General features: G+C 40.1%; 1 protein-coding gene across 2 annotated transcripts in view; it reads left to right on the forward strand.

Moving 5' to 3' along the window:
• prkcea (protein kinase C, epsilon a) overlaps positions 1 to 27,844 on the forward strand; it is a 602,180-nt gene that overhangs the window by 471,217 nt on the left and 103,119 nt on the right. For both annotated transcript variants that reach the window (XM_073050688.1, XM_073050689.1), the window contains one exon: positions 20,201 to 20,355. In XM_073050688.1, the coding sequence (XP_072906789.1) occupies positions 20,201 to 20,355 (155 nt within the window). The remainder of the gene's footprint in view (positions 1 to 20,200; positions 20,356 to 27,844) is intronic.

Here is a 27,844-nt window from a genome sequence, read left to right on the forward strand (position 1 = left end):
CTACTTTTAGTCTCTCATAATTTTTGAAACTACTACCAGATCACCCCTCAGCCTCTGATGCTCAGATTAAACAATTCTGGTTTATCCAGCCTCTCCATATAAGTAAAATTATAATCCAGGCAAAATCCTGGTCAAGCTAAAAATGAAATGGCACCTAACTAAATTTTATACAGCTACATAATGAATTCCTGACTTTTATATTCAGTGCCCCGACCTGCAAAGGTACGTGTGTCTTACGCCATCTTTCCCTATCTATCTACTTATATTAAAAATGCAAGAGATAGAAACATAGAAAACCTACAGCACAATACAGGCCCTTCGGCCCACAAACTTGTGCCGAACATGTCCCTACCTTAGAAATTACTAGGGTTACCTATAGCCCTCTATTTTTATAAGCTCCATGTACCTATCCAAATGTCTCTTCAAAAGGCCCTATTGTATCCGCCTCCACCACCGTTGCCGGCAGCCCATTCCATGCATGCACCACTGTCTGCATAAAAAACTTACCTCAGACATCTTCTCTGTACTTACTGCCCTGTACCTTAAATCTGTGTCCTCTTGTTTCATTTCAGCCCTGGGAAAAAGCCTCTTACTATCCACACGATCAATGCCTCACATCAGCTTATACACCTCTATCAGGTCACCTCTCATCCTTCGTCGCTCCAAGGAGAAAAGGCCAAGTTCACTCAACCTATTCTCATAAAGCATGCTCCCCAGTCCAGGCAACATCCTTCTAAATCTCCTCTGCACCCTTTCTATGGCTTCCACATCCTTCCTGTAGTGAGGCGACCAGAACTGAGCACAGTACTCCAAGTGGGGTCTGACCAGGGTCCTACATAGCTGCAACATTACCTCTCGGCTTCTAAATTCAATTCCACGATTAATGAAGGCCAATACAACATACGCCTTCTTAACCACAGAGTCAACCTGTGCAGCTGCTTTGAGCGTCCTATGGATTCGGACCCCAAGATCCCTCTGATCCTCCACACTGCCAGGAGTCTTATCATTAATACTATATTCTCCCATCATATTTGACCTACCAAAATGAACCATCTCACACTTACCTGGGTTGAACTCCATCTGCCACTTCTCAGCCCAGTTTTGCATCCTATCAATGTCCTGCTGTAACCTCTTACAGCCCTCCACACTATCCACAATACCCCCACCCTTTGTGTCATCAGCAAACTTACTAACCCATCCCTTCATCTAGGTCATTTAGGTCATTTAAATGACCTCATCTAGGTCATTTATAAAAATCATGAAGAGTAGGGGTCCCAGAACAGATCCCTGAGGCACTCCACTGGTCTCCAACCTCCATGCAGAATATGATCCATCTACAACCACTCTTTGCCTTCTGTGGGCAAGCCAGTTCTGGATCCACACAGCAAGGTCCCCTTGGATCCCATACCTTCTTAGATTTTGCAGATGTTGAAAATGCTGGAAGAACTCATCAGGTCAGACAGCAGCTATGGAAATAAATAAACTGTCGACATTTTGGGCAGAAATCCTACATCAGGACTGGAAAGGAAGGGGGAAAGCCAGAATAAGAAGTTGGGTTGAAGGGAAGGAGTATAAGCTAAAATGAGAAGCACCAATTTGCCAAGTCTCAACGGATTCCAAATGCCTTAATCTTTTGTATCAGCCTACCATGAGAAACCTTGTTAGAAGATTTACCAAAGTCCATGTACACAACATCCAGTGCCCTACCTTCGTCAAACTTCTTCCTTGCTTTCTCACAACACAGAGTCGAGTTGTAAGACATGACATTCCTCTGCACAGAGCCATGCTGATGATCACTTATAAGTTTATGTTTTTCCTGATGCAAGAAGATCCTATCCCAGAGGCTTTTTTCCAGTGATTTCATACCACTGGTGTAAGACTCATCAACCTATAATTTCCTGGTCTCTACCGCCCTTCTTAAATGGAGGAATAACATGGGTTATTTGCTAGTCCGTTGAAACCTCACCTGTGATCAAATCAGAAATAAAATATCTGTCCGGGCATTGCGAATTTACAAATTCTTAATACTCAGACTGAGAATTTGTTCACCAAAAAGTAATTGCTGGATCGGCTACAACCATGTTCCCTTGCCCTGTACGTGCCAAGCCATCTTTCCTTCAATAAAAGGACATTTTGTTAACCTGCCCCGACCTTTGGATGTTACTACTAAATATATATTTTTAAAAACATGACTCATTTGTTAGTATTTCCTTCCTTTATGAAGGGAAGTACCAGATCAAGGCTTGGTCATACAGTCACGTACCATGGAGATACACCATTCTGTTTCCTTCTTGTCCATGCCAATGAGTGGGAGTAATCCTTATTAATCCCATCTTCCCAGCACTTGCCCCTTAGCCTTTTATACCAAAGTGATTCAACAGCCCATCTAGAGAAATCCTGAGAGTGATTCTGGTTCTACTATTCTCTCAAGTATTGCATTCCAGGTACTCACCATGGGCTGGATGAAAAAAATACCCCTCATTTTTCCAAATCTCTTGCCCCTTTGCTTAAGAATGAAACAATATTGGTGTGTGGAATGTGAGTTTTTTTGGTAACAGATCAATGTGTTTTTAATGATATAGCCTTCTCTTTATACAAAGTTAGCTGATCAAACAGGTATGAAGCTAATATCTAGTTACCTGCTAGTTATTAAGCAGTAGTCTTCAGATTTTACCCAACAATTTCAGAAAATAATTTTATGGCTGTCTGATGAAACCTGAAATTCACTCATGGGCTTTAACTTGTTTCCTTTGGCCCATCGACTCTGCTCCGCCATTCAATCATGGCTGATCCTTTCTCCCCTCCTCAGCCCCACTCCCTGGCCTTCTCCTGGTAACCTCTGATGCTGTGTCCAATCAAAAACCTATCAATCTCTACATTAAATACACCCAACGATCTGACCTCCATAGCTGCTTGTAGCAACAAATTCCACAAATTCACCAGCCTTTGGCTAAAGAAATTTCTCTGTATCTCTGTTTAAAATGGACGCCCCTCTGTCCTGAGGCTGTACTCTCTTGTCCTAGACTCTCCCCACCATGGGAAACATTCTTTCCACATCTACTCTGTCCAGGCCTTTCAAAATTCAAAAGGTTTCAATGAGTTTCCCCCCATTCTACGAAATTCCAGCGAGTACAGATCCAGATCCATCAAACATTCTTTGTACAATAACACTTTCATTTCTAGAATCATAATTGTGAACATCTTCTGAACCTTCTTCAATGCCAGCACATCTTTTCTTAGACGAGGAGCCTAAAACTGATCTTAATACTCAAGGTGAGGCCTCGCCAGTTTCTTATAAAGCCTCAGCATCACATCCCTGCTCTTGTGTACTCAACCTCTTGAAATGAATGCTAACATTCTATTTGTCGTCTTCACCACCAACTCAACCTAAAAAATTAACCTTTAGGGTGTTCTGCTCAAGGATTCCCAAATCCCTTTGCATCTCAGATTTTTGGATTTTCTCCCATCTAGAAAATAGTTTGCACATTTATTTCTACTACCAAAGTGCATTACCATGCATTTTCCAACATTGTATTTCATTTGCCACTTCCTTGCCCATTCTCCTAATCTGTGTAGGTCTTTCTTCAGCCTACCTGTTTCCTCAAAACTACCAGCCCCTCCACCAATCTTTGTATTATCTGTAAAATTGGCAACAAAGCCATCTATTCCATCATCCTAATCATTGACACACAGCATAATAAAGAAACGGTCCCAACACTGACCCCTGCAGAACACCACTAGTCATTCGCAGCCAAGCAGAAAAGGATCCCTTTATTCCCACTTGCTGCCTCCTACCAATCAGCCTATGCTCTAACCATGTTAGTAACTTTCCTGTAATACCATAGGCTCTTAACTTCGTAGGCAGCCTCACATGTAGCACCTTATCAAAGGCCTTCTGAAAGTCCTAATATATAACATCCACTGCATCCCCTTTATCTATCTTACGTGTAATCTCCTCAAAGAATTCCAACAGGTTCATCAGGCAAGATTTTCCCTTAAGGAAACTATGCTGACTTTGTCCTATATTGTTCTGTGTCAGCAAGTACTCCATAACCTCACCCTTAACAATGACTCCAACATTTTCCCAATCACTGAGGTCAGGCTAACTGGTCTATAATTTCCTATCTGCAGCCTCCCTCATTTTTTTAAAGAGTGGAGTGACATTTGTAATTTTCCAGTCCTCTGGCACCATGCCAGAGTCTAATGATTTTTGAAAGATCATTATCAATGGCTCCACAGTCTCTACCCCTACCTCTTTCAGAACTTGAGGGTGCAGTTCACCTGGTCCAGGTGACTTATGTACCCATAGGACTTTCAGCTTTTTGAGCACCTTCTCCTTGTAATAGTAACTGCACTCACTTCTCTTCCCTCACACCCTTCAACGTCTGGCACATTGCTCATGTCTTCCACAGTGAAGACTGATGCAAAATACTCATTTATTTCATCTCCTATCTCCTTATTCCCAGTTATTATTTCTCCAGCCTCATTTTCTAGTGGTCCTATATCCACTCTCATCTCTCTTTTATTTTTTACATACTTGAAAAAACTTTTACTAACCACTTTGATATTGTGTGCTTGCTTGCTTTCATATTTCATCTTTTCCATCCTAATGATTATTTTAGTTTCTCTCTGTACATTTTTAAAAGCTTCCCAATCCCTCTATCCTCCCACTAATTTTTGCTTTGCTTTCTGCCCTCTCATTTGCTTTTACATTAGCTTTGACTGCTCTTGTCAGCCACAGTTGTACTATTTGGCCATTTGAGTGTTTCTTTGTTTTTGGAATACATCCATCCTACACCTTTTTCATTTTTCCCAGAAACTCACACCATTGCCTCTCTGCTGTCATCCCTGCCAGCATCTCCTTCCAATTTACTTTGGGCAACTCCCCTCATACCACTGTAATTTCCTTTACTCTGCTGAAATACTGCTACATCAGACCTTACTGTCTCCTTATACAATTTCAAGTTAAACTCAATCAGATTGTAATCACTACCTCCTTCAGGTTCTTTTACCTTCAGCTCCCTCACCACCTCCAGTTCATTACATAACACCCAATCCAGTATAGTTGATCCCCAAGTAGGCTCAATGACAAACTGCTCTAAAAAGCCATCTCATAGGCATTCAACAAACTCATTCTCTTGAGATCCATTACCAACCTGATTTTCCCAGTCGATCTGCATGTTAAAATCTCCCATGGCTATAATAACATTTTCTATTGTAATTTGTGGTCCATATCCTAGCTCCTGCTGGGAGGACATCAGGGTCCTTTTACCCTTGCAGTTTCTTAACCCATAAGGATTCAACATCTTCCAATCCTATGTCACGTCCTTCTACTGATTTGAAACCATTCTTTACCAGCAGGGCCACACCACCCACTCTTCCAACCTTCCCATCCCTCCGATATAACGAGTAACCTTGGACGTTCAGCTCCCAACTACAACCATCCTTCAGCCACAATTCAGTGATGGTCATAGCATCATACCTGACAATCTGTAATAGTGCTACAAGATCATCCACCTTATTTCTAATACTCCATGCATTGAGATAAAATACTCTGCGGACTGTATTTGCTACCCTTTTTGATTTTGCATCCCTAATGCACTGGTGCTCACCCTGCTGGCTGCATTTTGTGGCTGTAAAACATTTTTAGATTCTGGGACTACCTTTGTGGTGGTCGTAGGAGTTGAGTCTGGGACTGCAGGAAGTGGTTTTGACAGTTTTGGACACCTTTCTTCTCTTATAATTAACTCTGCTCTCCTCAGCTGATCAACATATCGGCTCCAGATGACATCTCAAGCAATCTTCACTGTTCAGACCTTAATCTTTCTAAGTACCCACTTTTGATCATTTCTGTAGTTCCTCGCCAGGCCTGCTTGTCCAAGAGTGAAGTATTGAACCTCCTTGATTGAGGAACCCTCATTAATAGCAAGAAGATTTTTGGAAAACTGATTTCTGAAGGTAGATAAGTCATCTGGATCAGGATTCTTAAAGAGGTGGCTGAAGAGGTAGTGGAAGCATTAGTAATGATCTTTCAAGAATCACTAGATTTTCAAATGGTTCCTGAGACAGGAAGATTGAAAATGTCACTCCACTCTTCAAGAAGGCAAGGAGGCAGAAGAAAGCAAATTATAGGTCAGTTAGTCTGACCTCAGTGGTTGGGAAGATATTGGAATCAACTGTTAAGGATTTGGTTTCAGGTACTTGAAGGCACATGATAAAATAGGCCACAGCTTCCTAGTTTTTTGCTTAACCTCCTCCCTCTCTTCGGTTTCACCTATCACCTGCCACCTTGTACTTCTAACTCCCCTCCCCCACCTTCTTATTCTGGATCTTTCCCCCTTCAGTTCCAATCCTGCTGAAGGGTATTGGCACAAAACTTCGACTGTTTACTCTTTTCCATAGATGGTGCCTGACCTGCTGAGGTCCTCCAGCTTTTTGTGTGTGTTGCTTGTCTATTGTTAGTTTTCACATGTTAGATCGCAAGGCTACTCAGTCCTGTATGACACTCAGCATTTTCAGATTTTTCAACAATTAGTACTCTTTTTGAAACTGCAACTTGGCATTTTATCTTTTTCTCTTCCCTGTTCAGTCCATTTATTTTTGTCTGCCCAACATGCCCTTTGTAAGTGTCCTACCTTGGTGCATTTTCTACAAGTTTCATACTTACACCTGCATTGGTCTGGTGTATGTGAGCTCTTGCTACACAGTAACAAAATTTGTTTGGACAGTCATGTTTCTGCTTAGGCATTACAATTTTGTTCATGCTCACTTTTATTCCTGACTGCAACTGAATTGTGTCTGTGGCTACTGTTTCCATTCAAACAGGAATTTCAACTGGTCTTTTAAATGTGAGTTCTGCTTCAGTTAGGAGCCATTTTTGAATGCCTTCTTTTAAGATTCCGTAAACAACGATCTCTCAGAGTATCACTAAGCCCATCACTGAACTGACAATGATTGGACAATTTCTTCAATTCAATGAATACCCTTCCTTCTGATTCCGCTCCTGAATCCTGAAGCGTTCCGTGATCAGCAATGATTTTGGTGCTGAATGTTCCTGCATTACTTTCACAATATCAGCAAAGCTCATGTTGGCTGGTTAGGTTGGAGCAGTTAAACTTTTGAGTAAACTCTGTGCTTTCCCTCAGCAGCACTGGCACTCATTCCTTATCAGCGATTCCATTTGCTTTAATGCCCAAAAATTGAACAAAATACATCATCCAGTTTTCTGTTGTTCCATTGATTGCATCTATCTTTCTGATGTATCCAGCCATTTTTTTGCTTTTTATTTATTAATGATTATTATCAACTGGAGTTCAGTGTATATGGACCCGTGGCCATACTCGCTGCTTGTAAATTTTGTCTGCTTTCCTCCTTTTTTAAACTCGGCTGTCTTTCTCCCCTTCCGAAGAGACATGTGCTGTGCTTTCTTTTTAACTTGAACGTTTCCCTCTCCTTCCAAAGAAGAACGTGCAATGCTTCAACAAGTAGGTAGCCATCTTGGATTTGTTTTGAAACCTCCTCATTGCCACTGTTATGGTTTGTAACTCCAGAAACTCAGAAGGCAGGAATACTGTCTACTTAGTTGTTCTGTTTTATTGTGAAATGCTCATACGTGATGCTGTAGTGTAATAATGTATATATTATAAACATTCTCATACTTCTTACATATATATTCTATAATGAATTATGTAAACAAACAATGAATGTTTAATCAAATAGTGTATTTACAATATTACTCAAATATTACTGAAATATTAAATAAATTACATTATCCAAAAATAGAGCTTGATTTCAAACTAAAATTAATTGGTGGCTAGGCTGTTAACAAACTGACCAACAGCTATTGTTTTGAAAACTCTTGGGCAACTTCAAACTAGTATATTATATGTTGTATTACATTCATTACCAAAGAGATTCCAATGTGTTTGACAGTGCAACACATAATAGAATTTCATTGCAAACTTCATTGAGTTAAATTTTCATTGAGGAATTACTGCTGGTGTCATGCTTGCTCGCGGAGGCTACCAAATATGCATGCTCCAGCAACAAAATACTTCATGATACTTTGGTGATACTTCATGGGGAACTGCTTCATTCGACCCAGTATAACAAGGTTCATAGCTTTAAGGTTGGTGCGTGCCCAAGTGGTTAAGGCATTGGTCTAGTGATCTGAGGGTCACTAGTTCAAGCCTCAGCTAAGGCAGTGTGTTGTGACCTTGAGCAAGGCACTTATCCACACATTGCTCTGTGACACCGGTGCCAAGCTGCCCTTGTCCTTCCCTTGGACAACATAGGTGGTGTGGAGAGGGGAGACGTACAGCATGGGCTACTGCCAGTCTCCGATACAATGCTGCTCAGACCTGCACCCTGGAAACTTTCCAAGGCGCAAATCTATGGTCTCTCGAGACTAACGGATGCCTATTTATGTAGGTATTAACTTTGCCGTCTTTCACATCAATTTCTAACACCAACTCTCTACTCACATTCCCACCTTACCTCCCAATCAAGTTGTACATCAGCTTCCCCAATACCACTTCCCTGTACTTCGACCAAATCATAAGGGTTCCAGATGCTCCTCTCTCCAGCTGATATTCCCTACTATTTGTTGGAAAATCTTAAAATTACGCAAGGCACTTTTTCAATACAAGTATTTAATTTCTTACTCCGAATATATTTTGTACATGTTTACACAGTGAATGAGGTCCATTTGTACAATTTGTGATGTTGCCCCACAATTGCCCTGTTTAGGTGTGGTAACTTTAGCTGGTAGAAACTTTAGCAGCATATCTTCTCACACAGGTCAATGCAAAAGGAAATAAATGAACAGAAGTGGTGAAAATTTTCTGGAGTTATGATATTGACTGTTGGTGTTAGCATGTACCTTTTTGGTTTCTATGATGATCAGAAACAGAAAACTTTGCATTGAAATGTTGATATTTAGTACTATGTAATATAAGGACAAATTATGGATTAGTTAATCTCAGCTAGGTCTGTGATATACACACACCAGGACGCGTCCCTCTGTGAGACATGTATAACTGAAGGTACGATCACCAGGCTAAAGATTATTTCTTAATAACAATTACAGAACAACACTGGTTAACTCTATGACAGGTATGAAGCTCAAGGAGTCCAAAGCAACAGTACATGATTTGGGATTTTTCTTTCACAAAGTGATTCATAGATACTTTTTCTTGCTAATAAGCCAGCTTTATTACTGAACACTATTCCCATTTTGTTCAGTCTTTGTGTTCACTGAGTGAAACAAACTAACAGTTGAATTTATTTTCACGATTTATTGTCAAATACAATAAGTCACACATTAGACTCTTCATGCATTCACTTCATGTAATACAACTAAAAGGAAAATGGTAAGGCCAGATAAATTGTATAAATCTTCCATTATCATTCCATCTCAGGCTTTCATTCCACCATTTTATAAGACTCAGATATTGTACAGCCCTAATTAGAAGGCAGGAAATGTTTATTCAAGTTTTTAGTGGGTGGAGACAGTCTCTGTAATTTTTACTTTTAAACAAACTTCTCTTTCATCCTGTTTAAATTCTCGTGAATGATTAAAAATAATTTTTGAAGCAGCATTTGTGGATTTCTGGGAACAAAAGTAAATTATGCAACATGGTAACTAAATAAATAAGTTGTCTTTATGATGCGGAAGATGTGATATTGAATGTTCTATATAACACATCAGCCTTTTCCTGACCTAATACTTTTCTAAATTTAGTGCATTTCTTGTACCCTGCCCATTGTGGCCCTGAAATTAGGAAACGGCCTAACTCATCTCATAAGTAGAGAGGTAACAATACAGTATAACAATTATATATGCACAAAGGCACAGGCCTGTGCATATAAGGTAGAGAAATCAATATCTTGGAAATTGTCATCTAGTTTTGTTATTGATAAGGGCAATTTGAGCAATGTTTGGGATGCAGAGGGGATCTCTGGACCTTACCCCAATAAAAGTAAGCAAGATCAGAGCAAAAAACTATATACAAAGTGTATATTTTCAGTTATTTTACTGGGAAGATCATTACATTACAGATTTTTGTTATTAATTTAGTTAAAAAATTGTACGTCCAGCCATAACTACAAACGAAAATAATTATTAGACTACTGAATTTGATTTGATGAGTTTGGTCTGTTTTGCATTGGTTTCTTGATTTCTGTCAGTGTAGTATACATTGGGGATAGAGTCTGTGGCTCCACTTGCATTACAAGCCATTTTGTTGGCTTACCAATCAGGAAGAATGCTATTTTAGTAAAGTGATTTAACGAAATGATTGATTTTGAGCAATTGTAGGAAAGTTCAAGTTAGAACTAATTCTGGAGTGATATTCCATGTTAGAGCAATTTTTCGCTTTAGCACGTCTAGCAAATAACTTCAGCCGTCAGTCTTCAAATCTGAATATGGATTGTAGATTTAATTTAAAATGCAGGTCTGAACTATAGGTTCTTAAAAGCCTTGAATCACAGGCCAGACTATGCTCATTATAATTCATTTAGATGTCTGTGATGTGGGTGGGAATTGGAAGATATTAAGTTTTTGTGTAGTTTCGAATGTAAATATGGAATTGTCCTTTAATGTTTAGCACATAAATGTCAGGTAGCATTGGGCCAGCCAGATCTTTTCACTGAAAGTATGTTATTATGATATCTGCTGTATCTTGTTTTGTCAAATAAAGAGGCTGCTTCATAGCTACCACTACTTTTCTTCGGTGATTTCATTCACGCAACAACATACCATACCAGTGTGTTTTATTTAAGTAAGTAGCAAACTGAGGGCAAAGTAATGTATTGAACATAAGTGAGAGCAGAAAGAGTTTCTGAGAAGATCATGCAAGTCAAGAGCTACGAATGAGGAAGACTACTTGGAAGATGAAATTCCATAGATTAGAGTTCCATGAAAACAAATTTGAAGAGATGGGGGAGACAGAGAGAAAAATGTTCCCAAAAATATAAAGACTGTAGCATAATAATTCATATTAATGTTGAAAGGGAAATGGGAGAGAAAAAACCCCAAGAAGTATTAACATTGCAGCATAATAATCTATACTGGCATTGAAAACAATTCAGTAAGTCCAACCATTCTACACCTGAAGTAGCCACCATTGCCTAAAGATTATTATTTTCAAGTTGTCAGTCATATATCTACATTGTGTGCTCATTAAAGAGTTGAAAGTTGGTAGATTTCCTTCAGTTCCCAGGATGTTAGCACTGATCTGATTTTGTATTTACTCATGTCTGACCAAATAATCTACTTTGACCATTGCAGCTCTGACACATAACCCTCTTGAAGTAAAGTTGCTCGAAGATGTAAGGGAAGGATTGGTTGACACCAAATGTGGGTTTGATTGTCGCTCACTTTCCCACAATGATCTAAGTTTGATTTTATAGTCAACCGTATCACCCCCAGTTTTCCGAGAACATGGTGGACTTTGATTCCAAGAATGCACTTTCTCACTTTATCATATGTTGGTGATCATTTAACTAAGGAACACATCAGAGTATCCAATTCTATCATCACTCAGCATCCATGTTCTCATACTTCCCAATTTGCCTGTCGGATGCACTCGGCTTTCCTGGTGTAAAAACTTGGAAAGACAAACTTGGTATTCCTTTTTTGTTTTTATTGCATGATTTGGAAGAGCTTTAAAGTGCTGTGTACCTACTTACATATTTGTGATGCTTTCTTTTAATTGGTGTATACTGATATTAGGAATGAGCAAATCACTATTAGAATTGGTTTATTACAGTCACATGTATCAAGATGCAGTGAAGAACTTGTCTTAGTACATATTATTCATACTGATTAGATCATTACACAATGCACTGAATCAGAAACAGTAACAATGCAGAATAAAATGTAACTGTGACAGGGTAAAATTAGTGCTGGACGGTGATGCCAAGAGTCCATCTTATTATACTAGAAAACCATTTAGTCATTTTATTTAGTGGGTGAAAGCTGTCTTTGTGCTTGTGGGTATTGCCTTGTGCTTGTTAGTACATGTTTTCTGTCTTTTGCCTCTTTCACTCAATGGAAGAGGGAAAAAGAGATGAAGGCCAGGGTGGACACAGTCTTTGATTATGCTGGCTGTTTCTCTGAGGCAACGAGAAATATAGATAGAGTGCATAGTGGAGCGGCTGATGTCCACGATGTGCTGAGTCCATAACCTTCTGCATTTTGTTGCCGCAACAAGCAGAGCAATTCCCGTACCAAGCTGTTAGGCATCCAGATAAGATGCTTTCTATAGTTGTTGTCACGACACCATGTCACTGAGCTCTCTATACCTTTTCTGTACTTTAACTCGTTATCTTTTGAGATATGGCCCATGATGGTGGTATCATCTGTGAACATGTAAATGGAGTTGGAGCAGAATCTGACCCTGCAGTCATGAGTGTACAGGGAGTAGTAGAACAGCAGGCTGAGGACGCATCAATGTTTTATAATGATCATGGTGGTGGTATTGTTGCCTATCCTATTGATTGTGGTCTGTTGGTCAGGAAGCCAAGGATCTAGTTGCAGGGTCTGGAGTTCGTGATGAGTTGGCTTGGAAAGATAATTTCAAAGGTGCAACAGTAGTCAATAACTAGTGGTTGGGCATAAGTGTCTTTAATGTCCAGATGCACTAGGGATGAGCATAGGACCATGGAGCATTTGCTGTAGACCTGTTCCAGCAGTAGGCAAATTGCAGTGGATCAAGTTTGCATGGAAGGGTGGAGTCACCAGCCTCTCAAAGCACTTCATGATGTGGATGACAGAGCTACTGGGCAGTAGTTGTTAAGGCAGGTTTTCTTGTTTTTCTTTATCTAGGATGATAGGGGTCTTCTTAAAGCAGGTTGGAGCCACAGATTGAAGCAGGGAAAGGTTAAAAATGTCTGCTAATCATACTGCTGTAGTTTTTGGTAGGATTAACTGAATAGGTGTAAATAGAAACCATTTCATGAAAGTAAATAACAAGTACTACCATTTTGTATGAGAAAAAATTTCAAACTTGTAACAACACAAAAATATCTCCAGCTCACAATGCAATGAATTGGCTCCTGTTGGGAATGTGTTTTTTTTTATTTCCGCTTTCACTACCCAACTCCAGATTTAGAAGTAGCTGCACTGAGCTCTAGATAGAAACAGTGACATTTCTATTTCCATTCAAGTTTTAGATGGGGACTTAAAGTAATTTTATTTCTCTGCGACTTTAAGTGGAATTGCATACAAGGAGGCTCAGCCTGACAAATTTTGAAACAATCAACAGGAGTGTGGGTAAAACGCTCCGTTCATTCCCAGGAACATAGTATGTAACTGAGAGCTTCAACAGAATAGTAGCTGGTCTGATTGGTGAACACTTTAAAAGGATTGCTTTCTCAAACGCCAAATCATTGATTGGATATTCCAAAATGAGAAAACAAATCCTTAGTCTGCAGGGATAGTTTAGCTTGAAGTCACTACTCTTTAAGTTTTGCTTTTTACACATGCTGACCTAATCCATTATTGGATTAACAGTAGAAAGACATTTAAACAAAGGCCATTTTTCCCCTTTGGAGTGTTTGGGCCCTTCAGATGAGATCTGATTGCTTTTCTCACAGTCAAATTATTGTCTGGGAGATTCTACAGTACATTACCTCCTATTATCGCATAGTCCTATCCAGGACAATGAGCCAGTATAACAAATATCCAATGGTAGTTTGTTGCACTAGTTTTTGCCCAATTATAAAGCAGTGAGATCAGTACACATGTTCGTACTATGGGATTGTCCCCACAAACAAAGGCAGTGACACCCAGTAACCCTGCCGATTAAATGGCACTTGCATATAAGGACAGCAAAAGCTTCCTGGAGAATGGTTTCCACTCGCAGCTTCAGACCAAATTTGCTGCCAGCAGCAAATATAAACAGTGCACATTGGCAGCACTTAAGTCAGATCTGCCATTTCAGGTCTAGTCTGGGCAGGCTGAGCTGACAGCCAGCCCATTCACCCAATAATACAGCTTCATTATAACTGGACCTGAAGACCTACCCCCCCCCCCAAACAATATAAAAATAAAACTCAATAGTTGCTGTGTTAGAAGTTGTCCAGCACTCTGATCACCCTGCATAACAGTAATGTAAAACAAACAAGTCCAAAAGGCAAAATTAAGAGTGACGTCAATAGGTTTTCCTTCACACATGGCAATCAGTCTAGGACTGTGGAGGGAAAAAATGTAGCAAATGTTTGCTTTTACAAATATTGACCAAGTATGTACTTAATGACTTTTCTCCCCCTTGTTTAGTTTTTGATCCTGTAACATGGTACTTTGAATTTTTAAATTTCGGGTTCCCTCACTGGACTATCAGATTGTGTCTTTGGAGCAATCAGTTAGAACATAACATAATAAAGGACCCTTCGATCCACAATGTCTGTGACAGTCATGATACCAATTTAAACTAATCCACCTGTCTGCATGTGGTCCTTTTCCTTCCATTCCCCACCATTTTCTGTGTCTTCTTCAAGCTTTGTACCTCTCACTTTAAAATGATATCCTCAATTATTTAAAATTGAGTTGTTTTGTGGTGTAGGCTCTCCTTTTCCAGAAACAGGCCCATCAGTCCAGCTTGTCAGTGCCTAATTGTTATTCTGCCTAATCTCATTGACCCGTGCCTGCACCATAGCCTTCTATGCCACTCCCATCTATTATTTATCCAGACTTCTCTTAAATATTGCAATCAAACCAGCACCTACCAGTTCTGCTAGCAGCTCGTTCCATACTCGCACCACCTTCTGAGCTTAGTTCCCTTTAAATATTTCACAACCTCAGTGGAAAAAGCCTGTTTGCATTTTTCCTAGCTATACCCCTCATTATTCTGCATACATCTATCATATCTCCCTTCATTCTCTCATCTTTTCAACCTTTCCCTATGACTCAGGTCCTCAAGTCCCAGCAACATCCTTACAAATAGTCTCTGTATTCTTTTGAACTTATTGGTACCTTTACATTAGGTAGGTGACCAGGATCTCACACAACACTCAAACTCCGTCTCATCACCATCTTGTACATCTTCAACATAACATTCCAACTCATGTACGAAGTACTTCGATTTATGAAGGTCAATGTGGCTAAAGCTCGCTTTATAATCTTATCTACCTGTGATGCCACTTTTAAGGAATTCTGGATCTGTAGTCCCAGCTCCCTTTGTTCTAGCATGCTCTTCTGTGTCCTACTGTTCTTTGTGTAAATCCTACACTCTTTAGTCCTCTGAAAGTGCAGTCCCTCACGTTTCTCTGCATGAAATTCCATCTCCCATTTTTCAGTCCATTTTTCCATGTGGTTTAGATCCCTCTTCCTTGCTGTCCATTTTGACTGCAGTCCTGATATCAACAGCAGATTTGCTGATCCAGTTGACCATATTATTATCCAAACTTTGAATGTAGATGACAAACAATAGTGCACCCAGCACTGATCTTGCAGCACACCACTAGACACAGGCCTCCAGTCAGAGAGACAGCCATTCTACCACTCTCTGGTTTCTCCTGCGAAGCTAACATTTAATTCGTTTTACTACTTCATCCTGAATGTCAAGCAACTGAACCACCTTCTGGACCAGACTTCTGTGTAGGACTTTTGTCAAAGGCCTTGCTAAGGTCCATGTGGACAACGTCCACTGCCTTTCCCCCATGAATGTTCCTGGTAACTTTTTTGAAAAACTCTTTAACATTGTTTGATAATGACTTACCATGCTCAAAACCATACTAACTATCCCTAATCAGTTCCTCTCTTCAGATTCTTATCCTATCCCTGATTTTAGGACATAGTTATTCTATCCCCTAGAATACCTTCCAATCATTTATCCACAACTGAAATCAGGCTCACTGGCCTACCATTTCGCAATTTACGCTTAGAGACTTTCGTGAACAACAGAACAGCAATTGTCCAATCCTCCAGCACCTCACCTGGAGCTAAGAACATTTTTAAATAACTGACCGGACCCTTACAATTTAAGTATTTGCCTCCCATGAGCTCCAATGGCACTCATTCTCATAGAATCATGGAGAAGTACAGCACTGAAACAGGCTCATTGACCCATCTCGTCCATGCCAAAACCATTTAAACTGCTTACTCCCATTGACCTGCACCAGGACCATAGCCCTCTGTATCCCTACTATCCATGTACCCATCCAAACTTCTCTTAAACGTTGAAACTGAGCTTGCATGGACCACTTGTGCTGGCAGCTCATTCCACACTCTCATGACCCTCTGAGTGAAGAATTTTCACCTCATGTTCCCCTTAAATATCCCGCCTTTCACCATTAAGCCATGACCTCTGGTTGTAGTCCCACCCAACCTCAGTGGAAAAAGCATCCTTGCATTTACCCTATCTAAACCCCTCATTATTTTGTACACCATTATCAAATTTCCTCTGAATCTTCTATGTTCCAAAGAATCAAACCTATTCAGCCTTTCCTTATAACCCAGGTCTCCCAGACCCAGCAAACATACTTGTAAATGTTGTCTGCACTTTTTCAACCTTGTTTACATCTTTCCTATAGGTGGGTGGTCAAAACTGTACACAATACAACAAGTATTGAACAAGTTAGGTCTTTATTCTTTGGAGCGTAGAAGGTTGAGGGGGGACTTGATAGAGGTATTTAAAATTATCAGGGGGATAAATAGAGTTGATGTGGATAGGCTTTTTCCATTGAGAGTAGGGGAGATTCAAACCAGAGGACATGAGTTGAGAGTTAGGGGGCAAAAGTTTAGGGGTAACACGAGGAGGAACTTCTTTACTCAGAGAGTGGTAGCTGTGTGGAACTAGCTTCCAGTAGAAGTGGTAGAGGCAGGTTCGATATTGTCATTTAAAGTAAAATTGGATAGGTATATCAACAGAAAAGGAATTGAGGTTTATGGGCTAAGTGCAAGTCGGAGGGACTAGGTGAGAGTATGCGTTTGGCACGGACTAGAAGGGCCGAGATGGCCTGTTTCCATGCTGTAGTTGTTATTATGGTTATACTCCAAGTAAGGCTTCACCAATATCTTATACAACTTCAACATAATATCCATCTTTGGTACTCCGTACATTAATTTATGAAGGCCAATGTGCCAAAAACTTTCTTTATGATCCTATCTACCTGTGCCACAACTTTCAATGAATTATGTACCTGTGTTCCCAGGCCCCTTTGTTCCACTATACTCCAACCATCCACTGTGTAAGACCTACCCTGGTTGGTCCTATTGTAGTCTAGAACCTCACACTCACCTGCATTAAATTCCATCTGCCATTTTTCTCCTCTACTCCTCTACTCCATGGCCTCCTCTACTGTCCACACATTTTAATTCCACGTCCCATTCCCATTCTGATATGTCTATCCATGGCCTCCTCTACTGTCAAGATGAAGCCACACTCAGGTTGGAGGAACAACACCTTATATACCGGCTGCGTAGCCTCCAACCTGATGGCATGAACATTGACTTCTCTAACTTCCATTAATGCCTCTCCTCCCCTTCTTACCCCAACCCTGATATATTTAGTTTTTTTTTTCCCCCTCCCTTTTTTTCCTTTCTCTCTCTGCCCACCACTCTGCCTGTTCTCCATCTCCCTCTGGTGCTCCCCTCCCCCTTTCTTTCTCCCTAGGCCTCCCGTCCCATGATCCTTTCCCTTCTCCAGCTCTGTATCCCTTTTGCCAATCACTTTTCTGGCTCTCAGCTTCACCCCACCCCCTCCGGTCTTCTCCTATCATTTCGCATTTTCCCCTCCCTCTCCTACTTTCAAATCTCTTACTATCTTTCCTTTCAGTTAGTCCTGATGAAGGGTCTCAGCCTGAAACGTCAACTGTGCTTCTCCCTATAGATGCTGCCTGGCCTGCTGCGTTCCACCAGCATTTTGTGTGTGTTGCCATTTTTCTGTCCATTTTTTCAGCTGATGCAGATCCCTCTGCAAGCCATGATAGACTTCCTCACTGTCCACTGCACCCCTAATCTTGGTGTCATCCACAAATTTGCTGATCCAGTTAACCAAATTATTATCCAGACCATTGATATAGATGACAAACAACATAGGATCCAGCTCCAACCCTTGTGTACACCTACTATTCACAGGCCTCCAGTCAGAGAGACAACCCTCTGCTACCAGTCTCTGGCTTCTCCCACAAAACCAATGTTTAATCCAATTTACTACCTCATCTTGAATGCTGAGTGACTGTATCTTCTTGACCACCCTCCCTGCGGGACCTTGTCAAATGCCTTACTGAAATCCATATCGACAACATACACTGCCTTGCCTTCATCCAGTTTCCTGATAACTTCCTCGAAAGTCTCTAAGATTGGTTAGACGTGACCTACTACACATGAAGACATGTTAAATATCTTTCATCAGTTCATGTCTACTTTTATAACTGATCCCGTAGAATACTTCGCAATAACTTTCCCACACCTGATGTCACACTCACTGACAAACAATTTCCTGGTTTCTCTTTGGAGCCCTTTTTAAACAGCAGAACAACATTGACTATCCTCCAATCTTCTGGTACCTCTCGTGCCACTAAGGATCTTATAAATATTTCTGCTATTTCTGCACGACAATTTCTGCACTTGCTTCCCGTAGGGTCCCAGGGATCACCCTGTCAGGCCCTGGGGGTTTACTGACCCTGATTTGCCTCAGGGTAGCAAACACCTCCTCTTCTGTAATTCTGTACAGGATCCATGAAGTTGATGTTGCTTTGCCACACTTCTATAGACTCTGTATCCGTATCCTGAGTAAATAAAAATGCAAAGAATGCACTTAAGATCTCCCCCATCTGTTTGGGCTCAATACATGAATTACCATTCTGAGCTTCCAGAAGACTAATTTTGTCCCTTGCAATCATTTTGCTCTTAACCTACTTTAGGATTCACCTTATCTGCAAAGGAAACTTCATACCTTTTTTTTAGCCTTCCTGATTTCTTTCTTAAATGTTCTCTTGCATTTCTCATACTCCGTAAGCACTCATTTATTCCTACGTGCCTATACCTGCAATGCACCTCATTTTTTCTCTTAACCAGGGCTTCAATATCTGTTGAAAACCAGGGTTCCTTACACTGGCCCTGGATATTTATTCTCTCACAAATGCACAATCAACCCTTCATCTTTTCTCTCTTATTGAGACGAAGTGGTCAATCTGGGTAGCCAGTTAGCCTATCAGCTTACCTTTCATATATGCAGAAACTTGGAGAAACCAGCAGAAACAGAGTCACAGGGAGTATGTCAACACACACACACACACACACACACACACACACACACACACACACACACACACACACACACACACACACACACACACACACACACACACACACACACACACACACACACACACACACACACACACACACACACACACACACACACACACACACACACCATCCAATATCTGAACCAAACCTTGGTGCCTGGGCAGCAAAATGATTAACGTGCCTCTGTAGATACTGATGAATTTACAGGCAAGTAAATTATTTAAAAGATTGTGATTTAAAAAGAGTGGCTTCAGAGGTAAGACTTTGGCTGACCACCAATATTTTCTGAAGGGGATTTTGGGGACAGCAATCAAATGTGGTCTTTCATTAACCATCTCTCACGAAAGATAAAAATTTAAATAATCACTGATCAGAATCCTATCAGCTTTTGGTAGAGGAAAATAAGGTGGGGATACTCTGATAGGGTTTGTATGTTTTCAAAATGCATCCTGATAAACTGTGAAGTCCTTTAGATTGACTCAGTTTTATGCAACAGTGACTCTGAAAAGATTGAAGAGTCAATGCTACTTGGTATGGTGGTTCACACTGGTGTGCTTTTCAACTTTATTTTTCCTTTGTCAGCAATGAATTGATTCTTCTCCACAGGTGTTTAGTTCTCAAAGATCAAAGTAAATTTATTATCAAAGTACATATTTTCCTGCAGGCATTCCCAGTAAGTACAAAGAAAGACAATAGAATCAATGAAAAACTGCACACAACAAATAACCAATGGCAAAATACAACAAATTGTGCAAATTACAAAAAAAAGAATACAAAATAATAATAATAATAAATATTATTTCAGAGTTGTAGAATCCTTGAAAGTGAGTCCATAGGTTGTGAAATCAGGTCAGTATTGGGGTAGGTGAAGTTATACACAGAACAATCACTTGTAGTGCTTTAAGAATTTTAACAGAAAATACTCTTTTCCTCTTCATTTAGGATCGCCTTTTTTTCGTCATGGAATACGTAAATGGAGGCGATTTAATGTTTCAGATCCAACGTTCCCGCAAGTTTGATGAAGCTCGATCGAGGTTTTATGCAGCAGAGGTCACTTCAGCACTGATGTTTCTTCACCAAAATGGCGTCATCTACAGGTACTTGCTGAAACAGAACAGCTGGGGTTCATGGTTAATTTGACCAGAATGTGTTCATATCTTAGCAACAAGTTTGGGTTGAAGCGTGATGCCTCTGCTTTCCTTCTTGTTGAGACATGTGTCTGTGCTGTTTTCCTTAAGCTTGTCATTCAGAAGGTTTGTGTTTGAATAGCACCAGAAGCTGCAGTCAGATATGATGCCAGACTTTTATTCTGATGCATTTAGAACTTTTACAAAATGTTTGGCAGAGCTTGACCCTCTACTAATCTGCCAGCTGAATGATACAATACCTTTACTTTCTCCATCAATCCAGTTCAGACTACTAAAGGGGCTTTCATTTCCCACCGCCCACTACCCCCTCCCTCCCTCTCCCTATTCTCCAAAAAAACTGTTGTGCCATTTCTTTTGTTTATTTGAGTTGTCCTCTTGTTGGTTGAATAAGGATAACAGTCACAGGATACTTGTTTCTTCCATGTGTTTCTCCGTAGTTGAGAGCACAGTGTGAGTCATTGACAGGATGTGGCTGCTAGTGAAGTCAGAAAAACTGCTATGTAAGCAGCCAAAATTCCATGTTTTACCTCCAAAGTAAGCTGAACTCACAAAACAAGATTTTTTAAAAGTTATTGTAAAATTCCATGTACACAAGAATAAACTAGGTCAAAAATTATTTTTCAAGGTAAGGGAAAGTTTCGGGGAAAAATTTTCTAAACTATTTTCTCAATGGCTGCTGAGGGGAAGTCCATTTTTGTACTGTTATTAATGTCATCGCTGCTTCACAGAGGCCATTCATTCCACATCCATTTGCCCCAGCGCTATTCCAATCCTCTCAGCAATCATGCACCCAGAATCACTTCCCTCATTTCAGTGAGGTCTACAACCTTGTTTTATCTTGCAATCAAATTCAGTGCTGCCTGAACACACAGAATATGTGACAAGCAATAAGATCAATTTTCTCTGAACACTATTAATTCATAACAAAGTACAGTTACATTTCACATTGCAGAATTGAACTGACCTTCTGTTAACCCTGGGGCAAAAGGTGAGAGGGATGTTGGTAACTCATAAACAGAAACTTAAAAGTCGGATCAGTTTTGGTAAGTTTCACACTGAGTGTACACACATAAACTCAAAACACAATGAGACGACTGAGAGCATTGATCTATTTCAAGCAGAACTGACTCACTTGTATTCTTGGTACTTCCTATATCATATAAGCAAGCCTTAATCTATCTCTACACTTTTCATAAAATTAAAATATTTGTGCCACATTTAATAGCAATGAGGCATTTGAATTATAACAATGCATCTGCCCCGCAAGTCTTATCAAAAATACTGATGAATAAATATTAATCTTCTGTTTTGAATCTCCCCGTGATATTACTCCATTTTTAGCCTAAAGTATCTTCCAGTCCTCCTCAAGGATTATGTATCTTCTGTGTTTTCCAATTCAAGTCAAGTTAGAGTTCCCTCTTTTCAATTCAATGAACAAATTCTAAATCCAAGCAAGCTATCCCTTTTCTCCGGAATTCTCTCGCTAAGCTCTTGAGTCTTGCTTACCCCTCCTCACCTTTATAAATGGGAACTCATCTGTTGTCACAGTTTCCGTTAATTATCTCCCACTCCCTGCCTTGTTTCATTCAACCTCCAATGATGCCCCTCACAACATCTATATGTGAAAGTGAAGTCATTTATATAAGTATGTACTGAAGAGAAAAAGTTTGTTCTAACTTGTTTAGTCGTTTGGCATGACCAAAATAACATTCCTTATAGTTCTGCAAGGTGTTTATACATATTATGTGCATGATGCCTGTAAAAATATAAGGAAGTTACAAATCACCTCTGTGTTTGATAGTTTTAAATGTAGTTGTGTAGATTGGGCGGTCCAATAATATTGAACTAACTTTTAACTATCAAACTCTGTACTTGTATCTGTTAAATAGAAATTGGGATTAAATTTTGATCAATAGATATTTGTTTATAAGAACATGGACTGAAAACTGTGGCATTTAACAAGAATTCTCCATCCTTTATTCCACCATATACTGTTTAGTTTCATTACATTTTTATAGATGGTGTACAGAATAATATTTCCACTAATTGAATTCACTTTATTTCTTACATCCTTCACATACATGAGGAATAAAAATCTTTATGTTATGTCTCCATCTAAATGTGCCATGTGCAATCATAGTAATTTATAATAATTTCCAATAAGTAGAACATTCAATGTAATATAGAGTACACTCAAATCACCGCGAGTTCATCAGTCTGATGGCCTGGTGGAAGAAGCTGTCCCGGAGCCTGTTGGTCCTGGCTTTTATGCTGCGGTACCATTTCCTGGATGGTAGCAGCTGGAACAGATTGTGGTTGGGATGATCTATGGGAAGATTATCCCACAATCTATATATGGGATAGATTAAATCTGAAGTTCAAAGGTGCAAAGATACATATCCTCAAACTTATAAAATTACTTATCCCCCCTTGATTAGTAGTGAGCATTCAGGGATAAATTGTATTACATTCTTGCCAAGGGTAGTCTTTGCCTCAAACTCATTTTCAGTAAAGGTAGCTAACTTAATTACTCTATAGGTGGGGTTCCTGACCTGGGGTTCATGGACCCCTCAGTTAATGGTAAGGGTCTATAGGTTATTCTGACTAACGTCTATTAGAATAACTAAATAATAGAGTGATTCATTCATAAAGTGTGAGAGGATAGGGTGAGATGGGTGAATCAAACAGCATAGAAACAGGCTCTTCAGTTCACTGAGTCCAGGTCATCTATCAGCGACTTGTTTACAATAAAAATAAAACATTACTGCATTTTAATCTCTCCACATTCCCATCAACATCCTGCCCCAGTTTCTACCACTTACCTCTACATTTTGAGGCTTTGCTAACTTTACCAAAAGTAGTCATGTCCCATTGGATGATGTCCACCTAGGACTTGGGTCACACTGTCTCAATCTGGCCAACATTACAAGTTCTTTGACTCCCAACTCTGCAATTTTAATCTGGAGTCTTCTCCTTCTCATCGTCATTAAACGAGGAAAAGTCATACAGTACAGAAACAGGCCCTTAGGCCCACCAGGACTATGCCATCCATTTTGTCTGTATATACTCGCATCATGTGCCTGCTTCATTCTATACCCTGCCTATCTAAGTGCTGTCCAAATACCTCTTAAAATTTCGAATTGTATTTGATTCCACCAACTCTCTGTTCTGAATTCTCTGTGTAAATCCCCTTTAAATCTTCTACCACTCACCTTAGAACTATTCTGTCAAGGTTTGATGCTCTCTACCATAGGAAAAAAAAAAAGATTTTGACAGTCTACCCTATTTGTGCCTCTTATAAGCTCATAAACTTTTATCAGGTTGTCCCTCAGCCTCTTTCTCTCCAAGAAAAACAAGCCCAGCCTATCAAATATTTTTCCATATTTAAAAGTCCTCCAATTGAGACAATATCTGGTGAATGTATCTTGCATACTCACCAGCACAAACATGTCCTTTCTGTTGTATGGCAACAGGAACTGCACACAATACCCCAATTGTGGCTAACCAGTTATATAGTTGTGTCATAATGTCTCATCTGTAACATTCTCTGTCGGACCTATGGAGGTAGGAATATCATATTCCTTCTTCACCATCCTATCTAACTGTGTTGCTATTTTCAGGGAACTATGGACTTGGATCCCAAGGTCTCTCTGTGTAGCAACATTCATTTGTACACTACTTCTGTTTAACTTCCCAAACTACATTACCTCATAGTTTGGATTAAATTTTGTCTGCGAACACTCCGCCTAGTTTTTCAGCTGACCTGTTTCCTGCTGTAGCCTGAGATTACATTCCTCACTATTCAAGAACACCTAATTTCAATATTAACTGCAAACTCATTAATCACTCCTCCATTCTTTATTCTAAATCATTACTATATATCACACACAGCAAAGGACCTAAAGCCAATTCCTGTGATACACCAGTACTTACATACTTCCAATAAGTAAAGCATCATTCCATTACTAACCCTGGCTTCCTAAGATCCAGCAAATTTTGCATCCTGTTATCCAATTCATCATGTGATTTTTTTTTGACTAGCCTAACACATGGGGCCTTGTCAAATGGTTTACTGAATAACAATAGACAATAGGTGCAGAAGTAGACCATTCGGCCCTTCGAGCCTGCACCGCTATTCTGAGATCATGGCTGATCATCTACTATCAATACCCAGTTCCTGCCTTGTCCCCATATCCCTTGATTCCCCTATCCATAAGATACCTTCCCTTTCCCTTTCGTCAATGTCTTTGGTTACCTCTTCCTAGGTATCCATTATCTTCGCATCCCAGACAATCCAAAGTAAGTCCAGCTCTAGTTACAGTTCCATAATGAAGTCAGCCATGAGCGGCAGCAGGGTACATTTTCTGGGTGAAATTATCAGGGACACTGGTCGTCTCCCTGATGTCCAAAATCTGCAGGAAGAGCATGTCACTCCCACAAACTGCCATCACACCTACTTTACTAGGAAGAGTAATTCTAAGGAATACCTTATCTGCCCTTAGCTATACAACTGCTTAGCTTCCTCTCACCAGTCATAGCTAAATTATGGCTACTCCCAAAAAGGGCCATTTCACTAGAGCTTGTTTTCCTTTTATACCATATCAGAATCAGAATTACGTTTATTATCACCGGCATGTGACGTGAAATTTGTTAACTTAGCAGCAGCAGTTCAATGCAATACATAATCTAGCAGAGAAAAAAAAATAATAATAAATAAAATAATAATAAAAAATAAGCAAGTAAATCAATTACTTATATTGAATAGATTAAAAAATGTGCAAAAACAGAAATATTGTATGTAACGCTCACGCTATGGGCTGATGTATGTCTAGGGGAAAATCCGTCCACCCGCCAAACCATGTCTCCCGTATGTGTGGATGCTGTGAAGTGCACACTGGTACAAGCTCGCACACACAATATCAGACCACACACCATGTACGATTACAGAATACACTTCATAAATCTTACTAGAACTAGGTAATTAATAGTGATACAATAAATATTAAAAAAAAGAAAAGGCCCCAAAACTTATCAGAGTTCAGTCAAATCATGCACAACCGTTGGAGCTCAATTATCAAAGTCTTCGGTCCACTATTCGATCTTCTCTGAGCTCCTCGACCCGCCACCTAGGACCAACCTTGATGGTCGACCAGAGCGCATCCAGCACATCCTCCTTCTTCGGTTCTCCTCTCCGAAAACCCGCACACTCACTCCAGGTTCCCACACTTACAGATAGAACAACATTGCTACCATTGGTTAGTTTCTCCGTTATCAATAATTATAACCCAAACATTCCAACTAAACAGAGCATTACCTCATCAGTTACCCACAAAGAAGCCATTTCATTATCACTCTACAGAGAAGCCATTTTATATATGCAGTTCATAATCTGAGAACCCTACATGTATATTTAAAAAAAGTAAGGTAATGTCCAAAGATTCAATGTCCATTTGGGAATCAGATGGCAGAGGGGAAGAAGCTGTTCTTGATTCACTGAGTGTGTGCCTTCAGGCTTCTGTATCTCCTGCCTGATGGTAACAGTGAGAAAAGGGCATGTCCTGGGTGCTGGAGGTCCTTAATAATGGACACTGCCTTTCTGAGACACCGCTTCTTAAAGATGTCCTGGGTACTTTATAGGCTAGTACCCAAGTTGGAGCTGAACTTGTATTGCACAGCAGTACACTTCAATACACAATAATAAAAAACTATAAATAATAAAAATAAATATATTTAAAAACTATATTTACTAAGTAGTGCAAAAAGAGAGCAAAAAGATAAAACAAAAATAATTGAGGTATTGTACATGGGTTTATAGCCCATTGAGAAATCTGATGGCAAAGCAGAAGAAGCTGCCCCGAAAACATTGAGTGTGTATCTTTAGGCTCCTGTAACACACCGTTGATGGTAGCAATGGGAAGAGGGCATATCCTGAGTGATGAGGGTCCTTAATGATTGATGCTGCCTTTCTGAGGCATCGCCTTCACTCGGTGCTGGGGAGACTGGTGCCCATGATGGAGCTGGCTGAATTAACAACTTTCTGCAGCTTTTTCTGTTCCTATGCTGTTGCTCTTCCATATCAGATGGTGATACAGCCATTTACAATGCTCTCAACAATACATCTGGCATGCATCCAATTACATCTCTTACTTCAACTGGAATTGTTTTTTCACTCTTAAAGTAGCTTTCCATAGTTTGTACCTGGACCTTTTGTATAGTTCTGGATCACTGGACATGAATATTACAAATCTGACCCGCAGCAAATGACAAGTCTCCTGGTTCAATCTCATCTTCTAGTTTGGGTACTAATCTTCTACCTGCATGCTAGGAATAGTACAGCCAGGTGATCGGACTTCCCACGTACAGGTGTGAGATGGCAAGGTAAGTGTTCTTGATGGTGGTATAACAGTGGTCAGGTGTTTCAGCACCTGATTCAACAGATGATATGTTGGTGGTAGCTGTTCAGAGACGTCTTCAAGTTAGCCTGGTTGAAATCCCCCGCAGTGATTGGGAAGGCATGAGCCTGCGTTGTTTCCTGACTGCTGATCACAGTGCTTAGCTCCTCCAGATCCTGCCTGACATTGGCTAAAGGCGGAATGTACACTACTACCAGGATAATGGCGGAAGACTCCCTCAGCAGATAAAATGGATGACAAGACCACAAGGTGTTCCAGGTCGGGTGAACAGGATGAAGGCAGAACTGCCACGTCTGTGCACCATGATGAGTTTCTCATCAGAATCAGAAAGCAGGTTTAATATCTCTGGCATATGTCGTGAAATTTGTTGCTTTGTGGCAGCAGTACATTGCAGTAATAATAATAAAATCAATAAATAACAACAAGTGTCAAAAATTAAACAAATTAAGTAGTCAAAAAGAGGGGAAGATTAGAAAAGTCGTGTTCATGGCTTTGTTCTCCTTTCAGTAATCTGACAGTGGAGGGGAAGACGCTGTTCCTGAAACATTGAGTTTGTGTCTTCAGGCTCTTGTACCTCCTCCCTGATGTCAGCATTGGAAGAGGGCATGTCCTGGATGCTAGAGGTCCTTAATGATGGATTCTGCCTTTCAGGGACATTGCTTTTCGAAAGTGTCCTCAGTGCTGGGGTGACTAGTATCAATGATGGAGCTGACTGAATTTACACCTTCTGCAGCCTTTTCCGATCCTATGCAGTCGGCCCTCCATACCAGATAGTGATGCAACCAATTAGAATGCTCTCAGCAGTATACCTAGAAATTTGCAAGTGTCTTTGGTAATATACCAATTCTCCTCAAATATGAAATATAGCTGTTGGTTGTCATGCCTTCTTTGTAATTGCATCAATATGTTGGGCCTGGGATAGATCCTTAGAGATATTGACACTCAGGAACTTGAAACTGCTCACCCTTTCCACTACTGATCCCTCGGTGAGGTCTGGTGCGTGTTTCCTCTACTTCCCCTTCCTG

The sequence above is a fragment of the Hemitrygon akajei genome, chromosome 7 (assembly GCF_048418815.1).
Source record: "Hemitrygon akajei chromosome 7, sHemAka1.3, whole genome shotgun sequence".
In the NCBI taxonomy this organism is placed as follows: domain Eukaryota; kingdom Metazoa; phylum Chordata; class Chondrichthyes; order Myliobatiformes; family Dasyatidae; genus Hemitrygon; species Hemitrygon akajei.